The 19,584-nt window shown below is 43.0% G+C and overlaps 8 protein-coding genes across 8 annotated transcripts; 6 read left to right on the plus strand and 2 right to left on the minus strand.

Moving 5' to 3' along the window:
• Positions 1-489: 489 nt before the first annotated feature.
• Positions 490-3,100, minus strand: EAF02_004372 (uncharacterized protein). The gene is made up of 4 exons (XM_038900420.1): positions 2,806-3,100; positions 2,239-2,705; positions 2,135-2,191; positions 490-2,088 (listed from the first exon to the last, which is right to left on the minus strand). The coding sequence occupies exons 1-4, from the start codon at positions 2,850-2,852 to the stop codon at positions 632-634; spliced, it is 2,028 nt and encodes a 675-aa protein (XP_038760127.1). The 5' UTR covers positions 2,853-3,100; the 3' UTR covers positions 490-631.
• A 1,589-nt stretch (positions 3,101-4,689) lies between these two features.
• Positions 4,690-5,187, plus strand: EAF02_004373 (uncharacterized protein; the record flags this gene model as incomplete). Its single annotated transcript, XM_038900421.1, has 1 exon — positions 4,690-5,187. One exon carries the CDS (start codon positions 4,690-4,692, stop codon positions 5,185-5,187), a length of 498 nt encoding a protein of 165 aa, XP_038760128.1.
• Positions 5,188-5,595: 408 nt separating this feature from the next.
• On the plus strand, positions 5,596-6,711 carry EAF02_004374 (uncharacterized protein; the record flags this gene model as incomplete). The annotated part of the gene is made up of 4 exons (XM_038900422.1): positions 5,596-5,637; positions 5,686-6,308; positions 6,394-6,559; positions 6,634-6,711. 4 exons carry the CDS (start codon positions 5,596-5,598, stop codon positions 6,709-6,711), a joined length of 909 nt encoding a protein of 302 aa, XP_038760129.1.
• An 807-nt stretch (positions 6,712-7,518) lies between these two features.
• EAF02_004375 (uncharacterized protein) lies at positions 7,519-7,986 on the plus strand (the record flags this gene model as incomplete). The annotated part of the gene is made up of 1 exon (XM_038900423.1): positions 7,519-7,986. The coding sequence occupies one exon, from the start codon at positions 7,519-7,521 to the stop codon at positions 7,984-7,986; it is 468 nt and encodes a 155-aa protein (XP_038760130.1).
• A 1,339-nt stretch (positions 7,987-9,325) lies between these two features.
• Positions 9,326-9,793, plus strand: EAF02_004376 (uncharacterized protein; the record flags this gene model as incomplete). Its single annotated transcript, XM_038900424.1, has 1 exon — positions 9,326-9,793. One exon carries the CDS (start codon positions 9,326-9,328, stop codon positions 9,791-9,793), a length of 468 nt encoding a protein of 155 aa, XP_038760131.1.
• Positions 9,794-10,430: 637 nt separating this feature from the next.
• On the plus strand, positions 10,431-14,096 carry EAF02_004377 (uncharacterized protein; the record flags this gene model as incomplete). Its single annotated transcript, XM_038900425.1, has 3 exons — positions 10,431-10,445; positions 10,510-11,363; positions 11,549-14,096. 3 exons carry the CDS (start codon positions 10,431-10,433, stop codon positions 14,094-14,096), a joined length of 3,417 nt encoding a protein of 1,138 aa, XP_038760132.1.
• A 32-nt stretch (positions 14,097-14,128) lies between these two features.
• Positions 14,129-15,906, minus strand: EAF02_004378 (uncharacterized protein; the record flags this gene model as incomplete). The annotated part of the gene is made up of 2 exons (XM_038900426.1): positions 14,129-15,568; positions 15,619-15,906. The coding sequence occupies 2 exons, from the start codon at positions 15,904-15,906 to the stop codon at positions 14,237-14,239; spliced, it is 1,620 nt and encodes a 539-aa protein (XP_038760133.1). The 3' UTR covers positions 14,129-14,236.
• An 897-nt stretch (positions 15,907-16,803) lies between these two features.
• Positions 16,804-19,323, plus strand: EAF02_004379 (uncharacterized protein). Its single transcript, XM_038900427.1, has 3 exons — positions 16,804-17,141; positions 17,199-17,950; positions 17,999-19,323. Exons 1-3 carry the CDS (start codon positions 17,135-17,137, stop codon positions 19,133-19,135), a joined length of 1,896 nt encoding a protein of 631 aa, XP_038760134.1. The 5' UTR covers positions 16,804-17,134; the 3' UTR covers positions 19,136-19,323.
• The last annotated feature ends 261 nt before the right edge of the window (positions 19,324-19,584 follow it).

Consider the following 19,584-nt stretch of genomic DNA (forward strand, 5'->3'; position numbering starts at 1 on the left):
TCACACATCCTTCCTCGTTTTTGTTTTCGTTCCCTCATAAATCATGACAACGTCATTATTTGTCTCTCCGCACCCAACCATAAGTAGGTACCTTAGGTACAGTCAGAATTCCCGAGTTGGAGTTAGACAGTCGCTATCTCAACCTATCGATTCATAACGCTGATGGGTGGCCCAAAAGTCGGCTCGTGCAGAGACAGCAATGTAACTTGCCACAGACCCCATCCCACATATCTCGGCTTATTCTTGTAATAATAACAGCTAATACTGACTATCTCAAGACTCACAAAAAGAGAAGAAAGAATGAAATAAAGGTAATCCCCAACAGTTGAGAATAGCCACCCACTAGGTAGGTATGTTTTATTAAAAATGATTAATTTGCACTTGTACACGAAGAAAAAATCACTACACACCTCTGTGGGGACCGTCAGAACTTATACCGTTCTTTAGCCATTAAAAGCTGCCATTAAATCATTATTTTCATTTTCTCATATCTCATACACATCGATCGATTTGTTCGATTTTTGAATGCAAACGCCTCGCCTAGCAGATGTGTCAGATCCCACACCCCAAAATGCAAAAGGATGTCCTGCTCGCCTATAAATGAGCCTTTTCATAGAGAGATAATGCCCCTTCAGAAACCAGTCTGATGCCAATGTTCATGCACTCCAAGTCTTCCATTACACATGCCAGGTCCAAACCAATCAAACAATTCTACCACCATGAAATGAAATGCTAAAAGACCGCCAGTTATGCTCCAACTTAATTTTGTTCCGAGCCCCAGTTCAACGGCGGCTATAACGACGAGAGGATACCAGATCCATCGTCTAGCGAGAGAAGAAAGACATGGTTTCGTTATCATGAAAACTTTGAAAAGGAAAATTGACACTCTAGCCAATAAAGTAACAGACTGCTTATTGTGATGAGCCCACGTTTCGCAATAGTGACGGTAGAGAGATATGCGATTCTTGAAAGAGGATACAAGGGTGGTGGGTGGTGGCATTAATAGTGGAGTGGTAATGTGAGGTTTTGTGACAGGAACAGCAGTGCGACTTCGACTGACTTCCAATGCGAGCTGGGAGGTTGGTGTGGGTGAGGATGAACGAGATGAGGTCTCGGATGAAGGATCTTCGATGTATGCTCTTGAGCGCACTCGCTTCGGTTCTCGTTCGTTAACTGGTGTTGCGGGTGGCATGGGTGAGTCAATTGCTTGAATTCTTCCACGGATTCCCGATGAACTACCATGCCGCACACGGGTTGGATTTTGTAAACCTCTTTCTGTTCTGATTGCTTCTAAGATCTCATTTGCACTAGGTCGATCGTTAGGATTGACAGCAAGTAATCTCTTGAGAAAGTTGTAGAGCTGATTTGGTAATTCTGGTCGCTCTCGTCGTTCGTCTTGAAATCCAGACCACGTGCTAATTTCAGCCCTAAGTAGATCCATGTCTTCGAAGTCTTCCTCGAAGCTGTCTGCACTCTTGTAAGGAAGTCGTCGGAAACACATGAAATACAGTATCATTCCCAAGCTGAAAATGTCAGATTTCGTAGTAAAATTTCCATATCGACCAAACTGATCTTGCTTCAAAACTTCCGGAGCACAATATGATATTGTACCTGTAGATCCTGTCGATTTCCTCACAACATTTTCCGCTTGTACTTCTCCGAAGTCGCTTATGAGGCATCTCATGTCACTTCCATCTTGATGTAGTAAGCAGTTGCTTGGTTTCAAGTCTCGATGAATATAATTCGAAGCGTGTAGATGTGCAAGGCCCGACGTAATATCCTTGAAGAACGAATAAATTTCCTCAAACTGTAATTTCCTCTGCGACGATCTCAGATCCGGTCGTTCTGCGCCCCCTCTTGACCTTCTTCGCATTTGCTCCTTCAATTGTTCATTTGTTGTCTGCATATTCGGTGTAGGCCCCGCAATATAACGCAGTAGGTCTCCGGAGTTGCAATACTGCTGAAGAATGTAGGCGCATGGTACTGAGGGACTGAACCGGTTCAATTGAACATCTTCCAGCCAGACATGTCGGTAGGAGACGAGGTTCGGGTGAGAAAGTCCCTGCAAGAGTTGAACCTCAATGAGAACTGTGGAAGTTAGTACAGAGCTTCGACGTAAAGAGAATCATAATACCTTTCTCTAACCATGCATGATCATCTCCAACTGGTACTCTCTTGCACGCAAATTGACCTACAGCCCGTTAGCACATCATTTCGTATATTCTTGGATCTTCATACCTAGAGACACCCCGTCGAGCTCATGGCGGACTAAGAGAACTACTCCCTTTCCTCCACGGCCTAATTCCTTTTCCTCAATGAAGAATCTCTTGAAGTAGTTTGGGCTGAAAGCTTCCTTCTTTATGGTATGTCCTGTTTCCACTGCTGGAGTACTTGCCACAAATTCCACAGGGTCTTCTGTATCATAGTTCGCAGATGGAGATGCAGGTTGTACGAGTCTGCGAATCGGACTGGAGGGTGGTTGCTCATTCGGACCGCTGTTTGCAGCATGAAGCATGCGAAAGTATTCTGGAGCTATGAAAGCATTTGCACGAGCGGAAGAAGTAGGCTGCTGTCGTTCGGGAGAGGGTGCGCGCAATGGGCGATGACATGTCGGGCAATCATTCAAGGCGAGACCGGGAGGGGCACTTCGAAGAACTAGTTGTTGAGTATTGGGATCTCTTATGACGATCGCATCATCATGACGACTATAACACTAAATATTAGCATGCATGTGCTAGCTAGCTTCCAGCTTCTAATTCATTCCAATGCCCTCAGCAGAAAGAAAAAAAATGAGGTAGAACCTACAGTACAATCTCTCGACTGTCTCGAGATGAATATGGGACTAAAGACATGGTAGAGACGGGAGTTGGAGCTTGTGAAGTTAAGCAATTGATTGATGTTATAAAACAAGATCTTCTCAATCTTTTTATGTCACATTGTTCACTGTTTGAGTGGATGTTTTATAAGATAAGTCAAGTGTGTATACAAGAAGTGTACATGCAGCGATTGCAGTAATGTGAAGAGACACAATATTTCCATACCAAATGCAATTCCCAATAAACTTTTTATCTTTCATATGTCGCCATGACATGTTCATCCATGGATGTTCATATTCATGTTCATGTTATCGGGTCGGGGCGATCATTCTAGCGACTGCCATTGTTGTCCAGGCGTTTCCCTTTCCCCACATGCTTAACCTCAGCCTCACTACGAGTAAAATGTCGATTTTATAGGTTTCTGTCACTCCGTACCCATTTTTATATCCAATCTTCAATCTTCAATCTTCAATCTTCAATCTTCAATCTTCAACATTTACGACGGCATGCAACCATGGCTTTGAATTTACGAGGATTTGAAGTTACGGGGCCTTCAAATTACGAAACCTTCATCAATTACCATAAGCTACGTGTGTTGTCACTGAGGCATACAATGAGTCCTTGAAGATTCAATCAACTGTCGATGACTTGATGGATGACTTCGTGACTCTGTTTACGGAGTGAAAACCTCAAAGTAACAAGAACGGCTGGCACGCGGCGGGTACCTACATCTATCCATCACGTTTAAATCAAATATTCCGTATCATTACCCTATGATTCACATGTGGGCAGATAGTATGGAAGTTGTCTCAAAGAATGAGCTCCATTATCTCAACCTCTCAATGCTAGACAGCATTAAACTTATCTGACATTGATGCTCGGGGTTTGATATCACTACTACTCAACTAATATTTACACTGGGTCCTCAAACCCTGACAACGGATGTAACAATGGAATGCTTTCAGGAAAGGTCATTAAGAAAGCCATGCCGAAGATAATCGGCGAGGATTGTTTCAATGTCTTACTGTACCACATGATCACCTTGACAACATCCACCAAAGATTCTCCTATGCCCCATATGAAGTTGTTCATTCTACTTCGACATATGCTGGGCCTAATAATACATCTCGCGCACATGGCAACGCGATTATGTACGGGTCTCGCATGCTTTGTACTGAATTCGGAGGTTAATATGCAGCCTGCCGCATTAATCAAACATGGTATATTCCTTCTCGAAGGCGGAAGCCTGCAGAGAATTATTCGGGGACGGTTGATAATCCCGACGACTGCGAGTTTAGTCAGAGTAGAAACAAAGAAGATCAATAGATCTTATCTTATGACCATCGAGCAGTCTTGCACCAGATCGCTTGTAAATATCGGTTGATTCAAGATGTATTTGGCTTCCGAGGAACTACTAACCGTTCAAAGTTTTGAAGTCCATTTTGAAACGACGAAGTTCTTTGTTTCCAAATTTGGATCTGGATCCTTCCTTACATACTCCGGCTTGTACCTTAACTAGTTTGAGGCCACAAACGAGTACATCTATTGGATAGTATACAGAAGCTCTAATTTTGCCAAGGGCCAAAATCTTCGATAGAACAAAGGGTGAAGTTCACATTGTTCTATTGCAACTTCTAGAAACTTATCTTTATTGAAAAGAATTATTTTGGTGCTTCCATTTTCTTGATGAAGCATTACATATAAATTTGAAAGCCAGAGATGACGGAATGAATCTTCAAGTGCAGGCGGTATGGGTAATGAATGCTTGATAATCGGTGTAATAATCATTGTTGTTACGGTCATTGGAGGTGCCATTAGCTTTTTCGTATGGTACCAATTACGAAGATCAAGACAGTACAATGGAGAAATACAGATGAACCCTCTACAAGAACGCCGTTCAGATGGTCGACGTGGACGAGTACATGGAGAAGATCGCCGCACACAAAATCGTCATCAAGGCAGCCCGGGTTTGGCCGACATTATTGGTAACTCTCTTGACCGTCCTAGGGATAGGACAGAGAGTAATAATCGTCGAAGCCTAGTAGATATTGTAATTCCACCACCCAAACAACGTAGAAAGGCATCTGCAGCTCGTTTGAAGAAAGCGAAGAAACGAGACATCGCCGAGGAACCACAAGATGGGCCAAGTACAGCTAATGCTGCAAATCGGTCGTCAGATGGCGTGCGTATATCCACTACACATGATGATCAGTCTACAGTAGGAGTTGGAGTAAAAGGAAAAGGGAAACCAGCCCCCGAAAAGTTTCAAAGACCAGTCGTCTCTCCTGAGAATTTCGACACTCCTCTCATTACAGTCGAATCTTCTCCAAGCTGTTCTCAAGAAGAGGGCAGTCTTAGATCAGAGTCTTAACCGATCGAACTAGCAAAAATGGGGGACAGCTAATATGCTGATAAATCATGTCAATTTGTAATCTCGGGAAATAATGACAGCGATTTTACCGAACCCTGCATTGCCCACTGCTAAACAAAACAAGGGGAATTGCTTGCGGATCGAAATGTAAGATCCTCCCCTTATATATCAAGCTTCAGTTAAGATATTGGCAAATCTTTGGAGTATGGAAAATGATCAAGTCCGAACCCAGTAAATATTAGTCAATGTAAAGGAGAATTATGATATGACACAAAAAGGAAGACAGGGCTGTCTATATAAGGTACACTATATCCTGAGGTGGCAGACTGAGGTTTCTTGTGATACTATTTCTCATTCCAATCATCACACAATATTGAGGGAATAAAAGACAAATCGCCTTGCTAAAATATGTCGAAAATTATTGTTATAACCAGTGTCACCGGTGCCCAAGTGCTTATCCCCATAACTCTCAGATTTACAAATACTAAACAAAGATAGGGATCATCAATTGCTGAGACATTTCTCCGCTTCCCAGAATGGCGAGTTCGAGGCACAACGCGCAATCCAGCAAGTCCGGCTGCTCAAGTATTAGCAGAAAAGGGAGTCGAAATCGTTCAAGCGGACTTTGATGACAGACCATCACTTTCTTCAGCTTTCCAAGGAGCTACTGTAATCTACTCCAATACCGATTTCTTCGTGCATCTCTTCACAGGCATATCCACAGGCGCGCCTCCTGGCCGCACAGTCCTCGAACACGCATATGATCGGGAAGTTGCTCAAGGGATCAATATCGCAGAAGCAGCCGCTTCACCGAGCGTTCTCGAAACATTGGAATATTTCATATACTCCTCTTTGAGCGATGCAACGAAATGGAGTAAAGGTAAATATACCTCGGTATATCATTTTGATTCGAAAGCAGAAACAGTCCGGCAGATTGAATCTCGATTCCCGGATTTGGCAGCGAGAATGAGTACCCTCCAAATGGGATATTATGTCACGAACTGGAAAGCTTTTCCACCCATGGCACCGCAGAAACAGGACGATGGGAGTTTTTTGTTCGAGAGACCTTTGAGTCCAGATAGTGTGGTGGAATTTGTCGTGACGCAGAGAGATACGGGAGGGTTTGTTAAAGCGTTGATTGAGATGTCGCCGGGAAAGAATCTCATAGGTGTTTCGGAGAGAATGACTTGGAAAGAGTGGACGAAGATTTGGGGGGGATGTTTTGGGAGTCAAGGCTGGGTTTAGACAGGTCTCTGAAGAGACGTTTTGGAAAGGAGTACCGGATGCTATGAAGGAGTTGCAGGTTGCTTGGGAGTATGTGGATGAGTTTGGTCATGCGGGTGGGGATCCGGAGGTTTTGAGACCGGATGAGGTGAGTTTCTTTTTTTACTTTTTTCTTTCTTAGATTGGGTGGTGAGAGATACAGTGCTGATATTTAGTGTGTAGCTCACTGTCAAGATCCCCGTGACGTCGATGGAAGAGTATATAAAGAGTGAAGACTGGTCAGCTGTCTTGAATTCTTAAAGAAGGAACTTTCTATTTATAGGAGCAACTAAATTTCCATTTTTTTTATATCTATGGCACTCAAGAGATACAAAGCCATCCGAAATGGTAATTTTATTATATAATCAATGATGAATCATCTTCTTTCCCGCTTTCAAAGCCCCTCTCACTGATCTCCTTGTCTTTCAACACGCATCGAAATTCGGGGTTGTAAGTAATGATGACTTGGGCTGGGATGGCCATCCTACTTCGGTTTGTGGTATTTTACTTGTTTGCTATGTTTGTTGACTAGCTTGTATTGAAGATTGGTTCCAATATCTGTTGCTATCACAACGGCAAAGACAATGTCTTCTTCAAAAACCTTGAAGAAGATTACAATGATTTCATATGGCCTTTTTAAGCTCAGACCTAAGGCCTACGAGCTGCGAGTGTTCTATGTAGTTTGAATCGTCTGGGGCCGCACAAAATCACGTATACATATTCACTCGTACTGTAATAGTATCGGGCATAGGTATCAAATGATGGATTGGTATGGATGCGCTCTTCCAAGAGAAATGATATCATCCCGTAATAATGAGTCTGGCTGATTGAATATCGAACCATCATTCTATTGTACCAAAAATATGTTTTAATACGGTTCATTGTATAGTCCCGCTTCGTTTATAATTTAGCTGCAGTAGTGAAGATTTTTTACAGCGGGTATGTTCTATTTAACTCACGAATATCATCGACCAAGTCCAAACTACTCCTTCATCACCATTCTCAACACCATCAGAATCTCAATACTCAATACCCAACATCTTATTTGGATATATCCACAACAACACTATGTCTACCAACAACTCCCAGGTACTAGATTCTCACGAATCCAGCCCAGCATTACACAGCCCCGAAGATAGCGGCAGCGACGATACAAGCAATACCAGCCCTCCAAGATCCACAATTCCGAAGACACTTTCCGAGCTCCACGATCAAAACATCCAACTCCATGATGAACATCTGGAGCTACGCTGTCAAAATGCCGAGCTCAAGGATAAAAACGATAAGCTCCAAGAGCAAAATACCCAACTCCAGGATGAAAATACTAAGCTCCGCGCTCAAATCACCCAAGACCAGGACAAAAATGCTGAGCTCCGGATTCAGAATGCGCAGCTGCAAGCTCAAGTTGAGAAGCATGTCGCTATTGCGCGAATGCGAGAGCGATTGGTGCAGCCTGTTAAACAGGATAAGCAGGATTTTGAATGGCATTTTTGGATCTGGTGGATGATATTCGCCTGGGTACTTTTTACGTTTTGAGGATACCTATTTAGGTACATGGATTTTTAGGGTGGAGAAAATAAGGAGTGGTGTGTGGATTTTGGGATGTTGGGGAGGTTGGGAGGATTGATGGTAATCTTTTGGTTGGGTTATTAGGGTTGATTGGCTTATTGATTTTGGGCTGGAGAGTTGATAGGGTCAATGCTGGATTGATACGGGGGGGGGGGGCAACTAGGTGTTGACAGCAGGTTGGAAGGGTTCAATCTGTCTGTCAGGGTCCGGTTAGATGAATAAATTATGATACAGAGAAATGTCTTCATTTGGCATATACTTGTAGCTTGTCAATCACGAGATAAATGAAAGACTAGGTATGGTGGATAACTAAATATCATTTGCGTTTTCTCATTATACTCTTGATGTTTAAAGAATAGCGAGTTTAGTTGTATGATTATTGATCTTAATTTGTGTAATACATTACAAGTTTACATGATGATGATGATGCCATGTCCATGCAAAGATGGAAGTATAAGTGAGATTTAATGCTAATATGTATTTAGTACCTGAGGAATAGGATGTTGGGAGCGGAAAGGGGGATGGAGGTCGTTAGGTTGAGATAATATCTTTGGTTTTGATCAAAAATTATTGAGCGGACTAGACGTTCGTTACATACTTTTAATCATCCTTGGATATTCTAATGCTTTAGAATTGAGGTCCTCGATCTTCTGTACCACTTAAGGTCGATCAATAGTGCGCTGCAATAAAGCTGATATATCATCCTCAAATGTCCCCTTGAGGGACCACAGCCTGTTACCTTACTTGATTCCATGCCACACTAACTCTCAATTCCCCCAATACAATTTTCTTTTATCGAGATGATGATCCATTCGCGAGCTGCACGGGTGAAGTTGACGAGAAAGTATATCAGAATGAGGGTTGGTAGTCTATGTTGGAATTCTTCAAAATGAAAGGCAGGAGGGGGTCTGCGTTTAATAGAGTACCTTTTTCTATGTATTTTTTTTTACAAGGGTGTTGTCAGTATCGAGATACTACGAGAAACGCAATCTATCGGTGGAAATTAGATACCTTTTGTACCACAGAATTGAGAACTTTTAAGGCATCTTTATACTTGCGTACAAGCGGGTCGTTTTTCGAGGAGACAAATAAAGACTCAAAGTTACAAGAGACTTCCCCAACAGAAGCTTCCACTTGTAGGGTCTTTGATGTGTATTATTAGTTACTGCTCGAAGGAAGATCGACTTTTCAAGAAAGATGTACCTTTTTCTGCAAATCCTTTCCAAAACTTGCAGGACAAGAGTAAAAACTGATTTAAGATGATAGTCAGCCGTTTAAATTCCCTGTCTGCCTTATCAAAAACGAAATGTTTAATCTGAGCAGAAAACATGCTGTCATCCTGTCGTTCGGACTAGGAATAGCCTCCGCTGTTGCTTCGAAGTTGTATCGCTCTCGCGTGTCTACTCAAGACTTGTCTAACTGTGCCACTGAGGGGACAAGAAAAATAATCAAGGATAACGCAGGTGGCGAGCATCAAAAGGACCCTTCAGGAAGCCACAGCAGTGAACTGACGATCCGCCAAAATCAAGGGCTGGGTATATCTTGTACATGTCTACCAGGCGCTTCCGAGATAATCAGCTTCCAAGAAGTCAAAGAGATCATGTCAGCCTTCAAAAAAGCGGGCGAAAACGATTGTAAGGGATCCCAACGACGTGTATATCGGGACAAGATAATCGAAGGGTTCCGTTTGGGTATCGAGAAATTGCCATGTGAGACACTCGAAGAGATCTACGAGTGCATCATTGAGAAAACTTCTCAGAAGAACGGAGCATGAATAAGCAAAAAGAAGTGAAGAGATAGATGGGAGAGCAGCTGAGAGACTTCATATGCAGCCGAGGATTATGTACATCGTGAAACGTCCTGCACTAGCTGGTCTAATCTACTTGTTAGTGAGTAGAGAAGAAGGGGAGAGGGGGTGCAGAAGAATGGCAAACTTCTAGAGCAAATGATACTAAAGAAAGGAAATGAATTCATACTAAGTAGACATATCGAGCAAGTAGAAGGTATTCAATTGAGAATTTCCCAGTTGCCCATGAAGCGTGAATCAATGATGAATTTTGAAGTTTCATTTCGAGAGCTCACTAAGAATCCATTGTGTTGATCTCAGACAACAATCACTTGACCTATCGAATTTCAAATACATAAGGTGTTCTGATTTTCAATTGATGAATATTCATGTTTGTTCGTTGACAAATAGATGGAGGAAAGAAACTCGCACACCTTTTAATAAGTAGAAAGGATTCACCGCCATTGTGGCAGAATTTTGGAGAAATTTCGCAAAACTCCCCATCTATCTAGAGAGTGGTCAACTGGAATACATTCACGACGGTCATGGTATTTTGTCTTGGATATTTCTGATATCAAACTACTTACATAAACATGCAGATATTGGTCAAAATCTGTCAATACCAATGTCTTCTTTCAAGGTTAGCAACGGCTTCAACAATGCTAAAACTCGACGTGAACACCAGCTCACCTGCTTCAATATAGCATAACCACTCATTGAGCCCAATTCTGGCAGTGGAATTTTACCATGCTTCTACTGGTAAATTGTTAATCCTTGCGGCTGAGGGTTCTTTTTTAAAGATTTATGATGCCAAAACTTCCAGCCAGATTGGTCAATGTAGAGTCTTTGACTCGCAGGCGATTCACGGTATCATTATTAGAGAATTGAATAATGATTCCACAGACGATTTACAGGTAGTTATTTGGGGTGGCCAATGTTTGACCTTAATCCGCAAATCGCAAATTGAGGAAATCATATCTCAACATGTGACCAGTATCACGGAAACTGCAACATCAGCCAGTGACTGGGTTCTCAGTGTTGCTTTTTGTCCTTGGGAAAATGATGGCTGTGTCATGGTCACTGCTCACAATGCAATGGTTCAAGCAACGCTATCAAAAGAAGACAGAATCATAAGATTGCGTCAACTACAACCTTCTTCGCGATCTATGTTGTACTCTGCAAGTCTCGTTTGCGAGAATCAAGATACTGTCATAGTTGCAGCAGGAACTATCTTTGGCGAGGTCATTGTTTGGAAATGTGTTGCTGCTGAAGATAACTCTACATTCCACAATGAAGCCCTCTTTGTTTTCACTGGTCACGAGGGTTCCATTTTTGGAGTGGATATATCTCCACCGATCATGGGCCGTGATGGAAAGACCACACGATTGCTAGCGAGCTGCAGCGACGATCGTACAATACGGATATGGAATCTTGCGGAGGGCTCGCAAAATGATGCAGATACTATGAAGCTAGCTGCTGACTTACTGCCAAGAGAGACAGGCTTTGAGAGACAGCAAAACCCCAGCAAGACTCCAATGGCTTCAACCGATGTATTGCGGTAACAATGGGTCATGCGTCTCGTATATGGGGTATCAAATTTCACTGCCCTGATATTTCAACATTCGGCACCTTGCCAATCACTATTCTTTCTTTTGGAGAAGATTCAACAGCACAGCAATGGACACTAGAACTTGGGAGCGAGCTTCAAAATGGAAGCAAAACCTCTAATGTTTCTAAACCTAGCTCAAATAATCTTGCTAAGTTAACACATATCAAGACATTTGCATTCCATACTGGAAAGCACATTTGGTCAGCAGCTATTACTCAAATAGAAAACAATCAGAATTTACTTGTCACTGGTGGAGCAGATGGAAAGATCTCAACATATTGTTTTGAAGAGGAGAGAAAAACAAATCCAACTCCTATCGACGGATCGAGCAATAATGCCGTGGAAGACTCTGCAATGGACAATTTTGTCGAAGGCTCATATTACTCGGTAGCTTTCGAGCTCGAAGATGTGTTGAAATCTCTTACTAACGTTGAAACTTGTTCCAATCAGGAACATGAGCAAGAGTCCGTCGTATCGAAGAAGAACAAGAAGGCGCCCAAAGATGCTTTTAACCGCTATGCATTCGTATCCGAAAGTGATTTCCTGATTACGACAACATTTGGAAGAATTCTCAAGGCCACTGTTAGAAATCCGGTTAAGTTCGAAGAAATTTTTCTACCCGAATCCAGTACTCAAGACCTCAAGTCATATTCTATTTTGAAAGGAAACTCAAATCTGGGATTATGTGTCTTGGCGGGCACTACAGGGAAGATATTCTTGTATCAACCAGGACTGCCCATTGTTCGAATAGGACAAGTTGAGCGAAAACCATCGGATGTTTTCATCGTCCCAGGGAACGATAATAAATCAGTTGAATTGTTGGTTACATTGTTAGGGAGTCAAGAACTGACAATATTGTCTTTTGACCTGGAATCTTCTGGGTCACAACCTATTATCGACAGAAGGACTCTCTCGTTACCCCCGAAATTTATAGTCACAGGTGCTGGTACATGTAACGGCAATCTTATCATTGGCTCTAGAGAAGGCCAAATCGCGGTACAGGACACCAACATAAATACGATGAGCACCTGGAACTCGCCTGGCAAAAAAGATGCTATTACTTCCATTGTTGCTATACCCAAGACCGATTCTCAGCAAATCACAAGTTATTTCGCAATCACAAGTCGGGATGGGTTATATGCCATATTTTCATACAACAATCAAGCTACGCCAAAAATTTCGCGCGTACATTCTGCTGCACCACCATTTGGACCCATGATTGAAGCTTGTTGGTTTCAAGGTTCTGATTTAATTCTATATGGATTTAAAAGCAAGAGTCTCATCGTATGGAACGAGACGAAACAGTCTGAGATTGTGCGTATTGATTGCGGAGGTGCACATCGAGCTCATGCTTATTCTCCATTCGAGGGAGTGCAAGGAGGTGGTAGTGGTCATTTGATATATACAAAAGCATCACAACTATTCCTTCATTCCCAAAAAGTTCCTTCTCATCGCACCATTAAATCCGGTGGCCACGGGCGAGAAATAAAAACCTGTGCAATAGGAGGCTCTCCCCAAATGATAGCAACCGGTGCTGAAGACACAAATATCAGAATCTGGCGTTACGAAAACAACCATATTCAAACCCAGGATCAAACCCTCACCTGTCTCTCCACAATCCAAAAACACACAGCAGGTCTCCAACATCTTCACTGGCACAACTCGCACTATCTCTTCAGCAGCGGCGGCGTCGAAGAATTCTACATCTGGCGCATCCAATCCATCCCTGGCTTCGGTCTCGGAGTCATATGCGAAGCTTCTTGTCCCGATCCTACTGCCGAACAGGATCTACGCATTATGTCTTTTGACGTATCTGATCTTCCTGGAAGTGATCACGAAGAAATGATCATCACGCTTGCGTATTCAGATTCGACCATGCGCACATATCTCTACTCGAGAATCGGCGGATGGAAATTACTGCTTAGGGGTCAATATACATCTGCATGTTTAATGCAAATAGGCCATCTACACATCTCTCGCTCGGAACTCACGTTCCTAACTGCGGCTACGGATGGAAGTCTCTGTATCTGGAGCGCTCCTCTCGATCTCTCCCATCAACCTCAAGACCCTGCAGAAATTCCAACCTCCCTCCCACAAATCTCCAAACCCATCCTCATCTCCCACACCAAGACCCATCAAAACGCCATCAAAACCCTCGCCTTCAAATATGTCTCCGCTGCATATCTCGTCGTCATCACCGGCGGCGACGATAACGCAATCGGTATAACACTGTATCCCATCTCCATCTCCTCTCCTGGCCTCAACACAAATCCCCATACTTTCCAGAACCCCATCACCATACTCCTCCCCGATGCACACGCAGCCGCTGTTACAGGCTTAGTATTTATCCCTCATCCTCATCTTTGTTCTGCAGATACTGCAGAGGAGAAGAAAGAGGATATGTATATCGTATCTTCTAGTACCGATCAGCGGGTCAAGACGTGGCGGGTTGGGATCTCTCGTTCCTTTACAGCTATATCTACAGCTACATCTACATCCACAGGTGCAAGAGAAGAAGAGACATGTCCGGTAGACATCGAGATGATTGGGGATGAATTTACGGCGGTGAGTGATATTGGGGATGTGGGATTAATTCCTGGGGTTGATGGGAATGGGAATGAGACGAAAGCGATTATTGTAGGGAATGGAATGGAGATATGGGGGTTAGGAGAGACGAAGTAGAGTTTTGAGAGTGATGGGCGTGGAAGATAGTATAGCATGATATGATACAAAATAGATATGAAAAGGGAAAATATTCTTTAAGAATTCATTACATCATTATTCTAAAAAGCTGCGAGCCAACTACGATAAATGCCAATTAGCTAGCTAGCCATTCTACTCCTCTTTCTCCATGCTTTAATTTCCTTCAGCACATTCATAACCAGCGGTACACCCACTGGCCCTAATAATGGCATGTAAACCGCGACTTTGTGTTCATCCGGGAAATACACCTGGCCCACCATACTCTTTTCGAAGAATGCCTTTTCTGCCGCCTCTTCCGCGATACGTGCATGAACCAACCCGTCATTGCCTCCTAGTCCATCACATGCTTTTCTCAAATGTTCGATAGTTGTGTAGACGCCATCTTGCACGGATTCCGGTATACTAATCGAGGGGAGCGCTTTAGTTAATCGCGCTAGACTTCCCAGTGTTCCGCTTGCTTTCAGGAGAAGACCTGCGCTACGTACACGCACTAGTGTCATTAAGCGGAGAGGAAGAGATCCGGTTTCGGGGGCACCCATCAGAGACATTAGTTGAGTTGAGAAAGTAAGCATCGCGGGGCGTAAATCTGAGATGTCGGATTGGATTACGACGCCACCCCATTGAGGGATCAACCAGCTCTTTCCACCTCCTTCGACTTCCATATCGCCTGCATAGAGAATGAAATTGATTGTTGGGGCGCCGCCAATACTGGGACTTAAAGGCCATTCTGCGGCATTGATGAAGCCGCTTAGATCCTCTTTTCGTAGGACATTTCCGCTAACACCAGGGGTAGCGTAAAGTTGGACTTGGGTATCGATTGTGAAGTTGCTGATTGAAGTAAAGCTATCAAGTAATGGTTTCATGTGTTCTTCCAGCGCAGCTTCAATATCCCAAGATGAGGGAGTGGCAGTTGGAGTAAAGAGGGAAAAGGTCAAATGATAAGTCCCAGAGTATTTCAATGAACGCGTTGTCCATTTGGCTAGAGTATCTGCCACTTCTGGCGCCAACGCTTTTGGACTTCTTTCTGGCGGAGCAGAACTAGTAGAAAGTAGATATGCAATCATAGCTTGTTCTTCGGCAAACACGCCCCTCAATGTATTCGCAATATACGTCGCTAAAGAAGAAGTTGATGACGAACTCGAAGGGATCTGATTTGGAGGATAGTATACATCTAAAATGGGCGCGTATGCTTGTAAATTCGCCGACGACGCTGTTCCAGGTAAAAGTCTAATAGTCAAAGCAACATCCTCTCCCATGCCTCCATATGAGAACCCATTTGTCGTCGCGGAAGCATTGTTGGGCGGGGAAAGCTGCAATCGTAGATGATGTGCGGAGAAATCATTTAAATCATCTAACGCATGTTGTGTAGTTCGTAGAAGATTTTGAGCTTCGTTCTCTTGTAATGACTCGGCTTCTATTGAGATTGTGAGTGGAAATACTGGTCGACATGCCTACATTCTTCAATTAGTTTAAGCTGTCTATGTGTATGAAATTAACATACTCTTCCTTCGGCCCAATCTGTCATCTGATCTAAAGGTAATGGCGCTCTATAAATGGTGGTTGTCCTCCACCATATTGGCACACCAAGTAACAATATAATAGCCCAGAATGAAATTAGAACTTGGATTCGCATGCGAGCATTTTCGGGCTTCTCAGGAGGTGGTTCCTTTCTCTTCTTCACTGCTGTCACAGCATTTTCGGGTGATTTATCATCATTAAAGATTTTTACATCTTCACCTATAGTTTCTGTCGGACCTGAGGATGCAGGTTCATTTGTTGATATTGACATTATGAAGTTTGGATGTCCATTTGTTGATAAGCAGGTACCTGGGTAGGTATGTGTTGATATCGTGGAAGTTCCGCGTTGCGTTTGGATGCGCCGCTATTTGCGACAAGCAAGTTTTAGCGACGAGAAGGCTGAGGTGAAATGAATGAGATGACAAGGCTGGATAGAAGTGACAAGGCTGAGCCGATGCTTCCATTGAAGGCTTGAAGCATAAGGTTAAAGTTGCGTTCTAAGCCTTGAATATCGGGGACCAGCACACACTCGTGACACTCTCACTAAAACACCTAGTCGAGCTAGTACCCACGCCCGTAACCTACTCTACTACCCCTACCAAGGAGTTTCCGTCATATGTCAAACTTCATTGAGGAAATGATCCGAAGATCCCCAAAAAACCGTTAATTGATCAAGTTCTAATTCATCCAACCAAACATATGAAATCAATCAGCGAATCCACCATCCAAGGAGGGTCTTCATTCCATCAGTTGTCGTACGAGGCCAATTATCATCCGCCCAGATCCGTCCATATCCACACATATCCATACACGAAGAGTGCAGCCATACAAACAAACGCTTCAAGAGGACGGAGAAAGATGTCTATCTGTGAACTCCACATGAATCGCATAAATTGCCAATTTGTGCTATGATTCGTAAGTAAGAGGAAGAGACGGTGCAATGACCCCAAACCCTGACTCTGCACTGAAAATTATCGTCGGATATGGAACCGCTTTCGCATCATCTCCAGCTTATTCGTTATTACATTCCGAGTACAATGCCTCAGAATAAAGCCATACTGTGCGAGGAAGCCATCCTCCGTGCCGAGGCACACATACCATTTGAGGAATGAAACTCCCCAAAAGGGTCCAACGGCGAGATGTTCGCATGCATATTACCCAGACTTCACCCATATTAATATGTGTACGGTAAGTTTTTAAGGTACAGTCTTTCTCACATCTCTTACTTGCTCTCGTCCCTTTCTCCGTTCAAGATACTTTTTTCGCCTTGAATTCACTCTTTAGATTAATGCATTTGGGATTTTATAACTGCATGAATATCGAGTCTCTTATCTAGGCAATCGATTTTAACAGCATTGCTATTCTATCCTCACTTGAAAGTTGGACTGTTTCTTGAAGACAGCATCCAAAGGTTAATTGACTACCAGATACCGTAGTCTTACGGAGCTCTATCAGTCTTCGTCTGACAGCTGAAATACTTTCACGACATTGTTATCAGAATGCCAAGTCAGTTTACATCGCTCCGGCCAACAGAATGAGTTCGAAATACTAACAATTCAATAGTTCCATTGGCTTTAGCAGCTCCAGCAGCTTTGGCTGGTTTGGCATACGCCAATGCGAAACTTTCTTTGAGCTACGATTATCAATTGTTGGGTGCTGCATTAACAGCATATTCCTTTACCAGTAAAAGAGAAAAAGATGATCGTCTTAACACGTTTTATGTACTCGAGGAGCATGCGAAAGGAAAATTCGCAAACGACACATTTATCATATTCGAAGGCAAGAAATGGACATTCAAGGAAACGTACGATATAGTCTTGAAATATGGAACATGGCTGAAGAATACCCATAATGTTAAGCCGGAGGAAATCGTTGCTATGGATTTCACCAATTCAGATAATTACTTCTTTCTGTGGTTTGGGTTATGGAGTATAGGTGCCAAACCGGCCTTCATTAACTACAATTTGACGGGCAAGGCATTGTCCCATTGTGTCAAAGTCTCCACTGCAAGGTTATGTATCGTGGATCCAATGGTCGAAGAGAAACTGACGCAGGGAGTTCGGGATGAGCTTCCGGATATCTCTTTTCAAATTCTCACTCCTGATGTAGAGGCTACGATCATTTCCACTGAAGGTGTTCGAGAGCCGGATTCTACCAGATCCAAGCAAACAAAGTCAATGATCGGAATGTTGATATACACTAGTGGTACTACAGGCTTACCAAAACCAGCAGTCCTGGCTTGGGGTAAGGCAAACTTTGGATCGACTATCATGCCAAAATGGAGCGGATACAAACGACCCGATGTCTTATATACTGTGCGTCTACCTCTTTCATTTTGTATTTTGAAATACTAATTTCCGTAGTGTATGCCTATGTACCATTCTGCTGCTAGTGTTCTTGCTGTCTTAGCAGCTTTGAACATGGGCGCAACAATATGTATCGGCAGAAAATTTTCCACAAAAACATTTTGGAAGGAAGTTCGAGAATCAAACGCGAATGTTATTCAATATGTCGGGGAAGTCTGTCGCTACCTCTTATCCGCACCTCCTCAATACGATCCCGTGACAGGCGAAAATCTAGACAAGAAAAATAACGTCAGAATGGCGTTTGGCAATGGCCTAAGACCTGATGTATGGAACAAATTCAAGGAACGATTCGATATCAAGACTATCGCCGAATTTTACTCCGCTACTGAAGGTGCAGGAGCTGGCTGGAACTATTCTAATAACGAATTTAGCAGGGGTGCAGTAGGTCGTAACGGATTTATTTACTGGCTCGTATTGAGGAAAGGGTGGGCTGTGGTCGAGTTGGACGTTGAAACGGAACAACCCTATCGATCGAAAGGTACCGGATTTTGCACCAAAGTACCTTATGGAACTCCAGGAGAAATGCTGTATAAGCTTGATCCCGCCGATATAAGTGCAGGCTATCAAGGGTATTTCAACAATGAAAGCGCCTCCGATAGTAAAGTATTACGAAACGTTTTCGAAAAGGGTGATGCATGGTTTCGAACAGGCGATATTATGACATGGGAAAATGGTGAAAATGTCTTCTTCAATGATCGAATCGGTGATACATTCCGCTGGAAATCGGAAAATGTATCAACAAACGAAGTCGCAGAAGCGTTATCCACTCATCCGGCTATTCAGGAGGCAAATGTCTATGGAGTTTCCCTGCCCCATCATGATGGACGAGTAGGTTGTGCAGCTGTTATTCTAAAAGATCACAATCCAAACATTATGAAAGATTTGGCGATCCATGCGAAAAAGTCACTGCCAAGTTATGCGGTACCAGTGTTTTTGAGAGTTAAGAAAGAGGGAGAGGAAATGGAGATTACCGGGACGGTAAAGATGGTTAAACATGTGATTCGGAAGCAGGGGGTGGATCCGAAGGCGATCGAAGAGAGTGGGGATCAGATGTGGTGGTTGAGAGGGGATGAATATGTAAAGTTTGGAGAAAAGGAGTGGAATGAATTAAATGGGGGCAAGGTTAAACTTTAGGAGAGCGTGTTTTGAGCTTTGAATTTTGAATCTATGAATTCGGATAGGCGTTTGAGCGATGGGATGGAATTGGATCAATGGGAATGTGTTTGGTGTTTGGTACTGGAAAGATACTGGTTGACTGGTTGTTTTTATTGCACTATTTGAATCAGAAGAGAGAAATAGATTTACGAAAATTTGTTTTTATCTAATATATGCATTGTGTAAGTTACAATTGGTTTCGACTGATATCACAAGTAGCTGTGTGCAGACCTCAGAGTTGAGGGTTGTATTTAATGATATTTGAGTGTATCGACTTGAGATTATCAATGCGTTTCCTATTCAGATTGTTACCCATAACAATAAGCAGTATGGGAAAGTACATAAGAAAGAGAAAGAGATGGAAAAGAAAAGAAAAGGAAAAGGAAACAGAAAAATAAGAGGACATTGTTGCCAGTCTTCGCACACGA

This window comes from Botrytis sinoallii (assembly GCF_014898435.1).
Source record: "Botrytis sinoallii strain Bc 23 chromosome Unknown BSIN_006, whole genome shotgun sequence".
NCBI classification, from domain to species: Eukaryota; Fungi; Ascomycota; class Leotiomycetes; order Helotiales; family Sclerotiniaceae; genus Botrytis; species Botrytis sinoallii.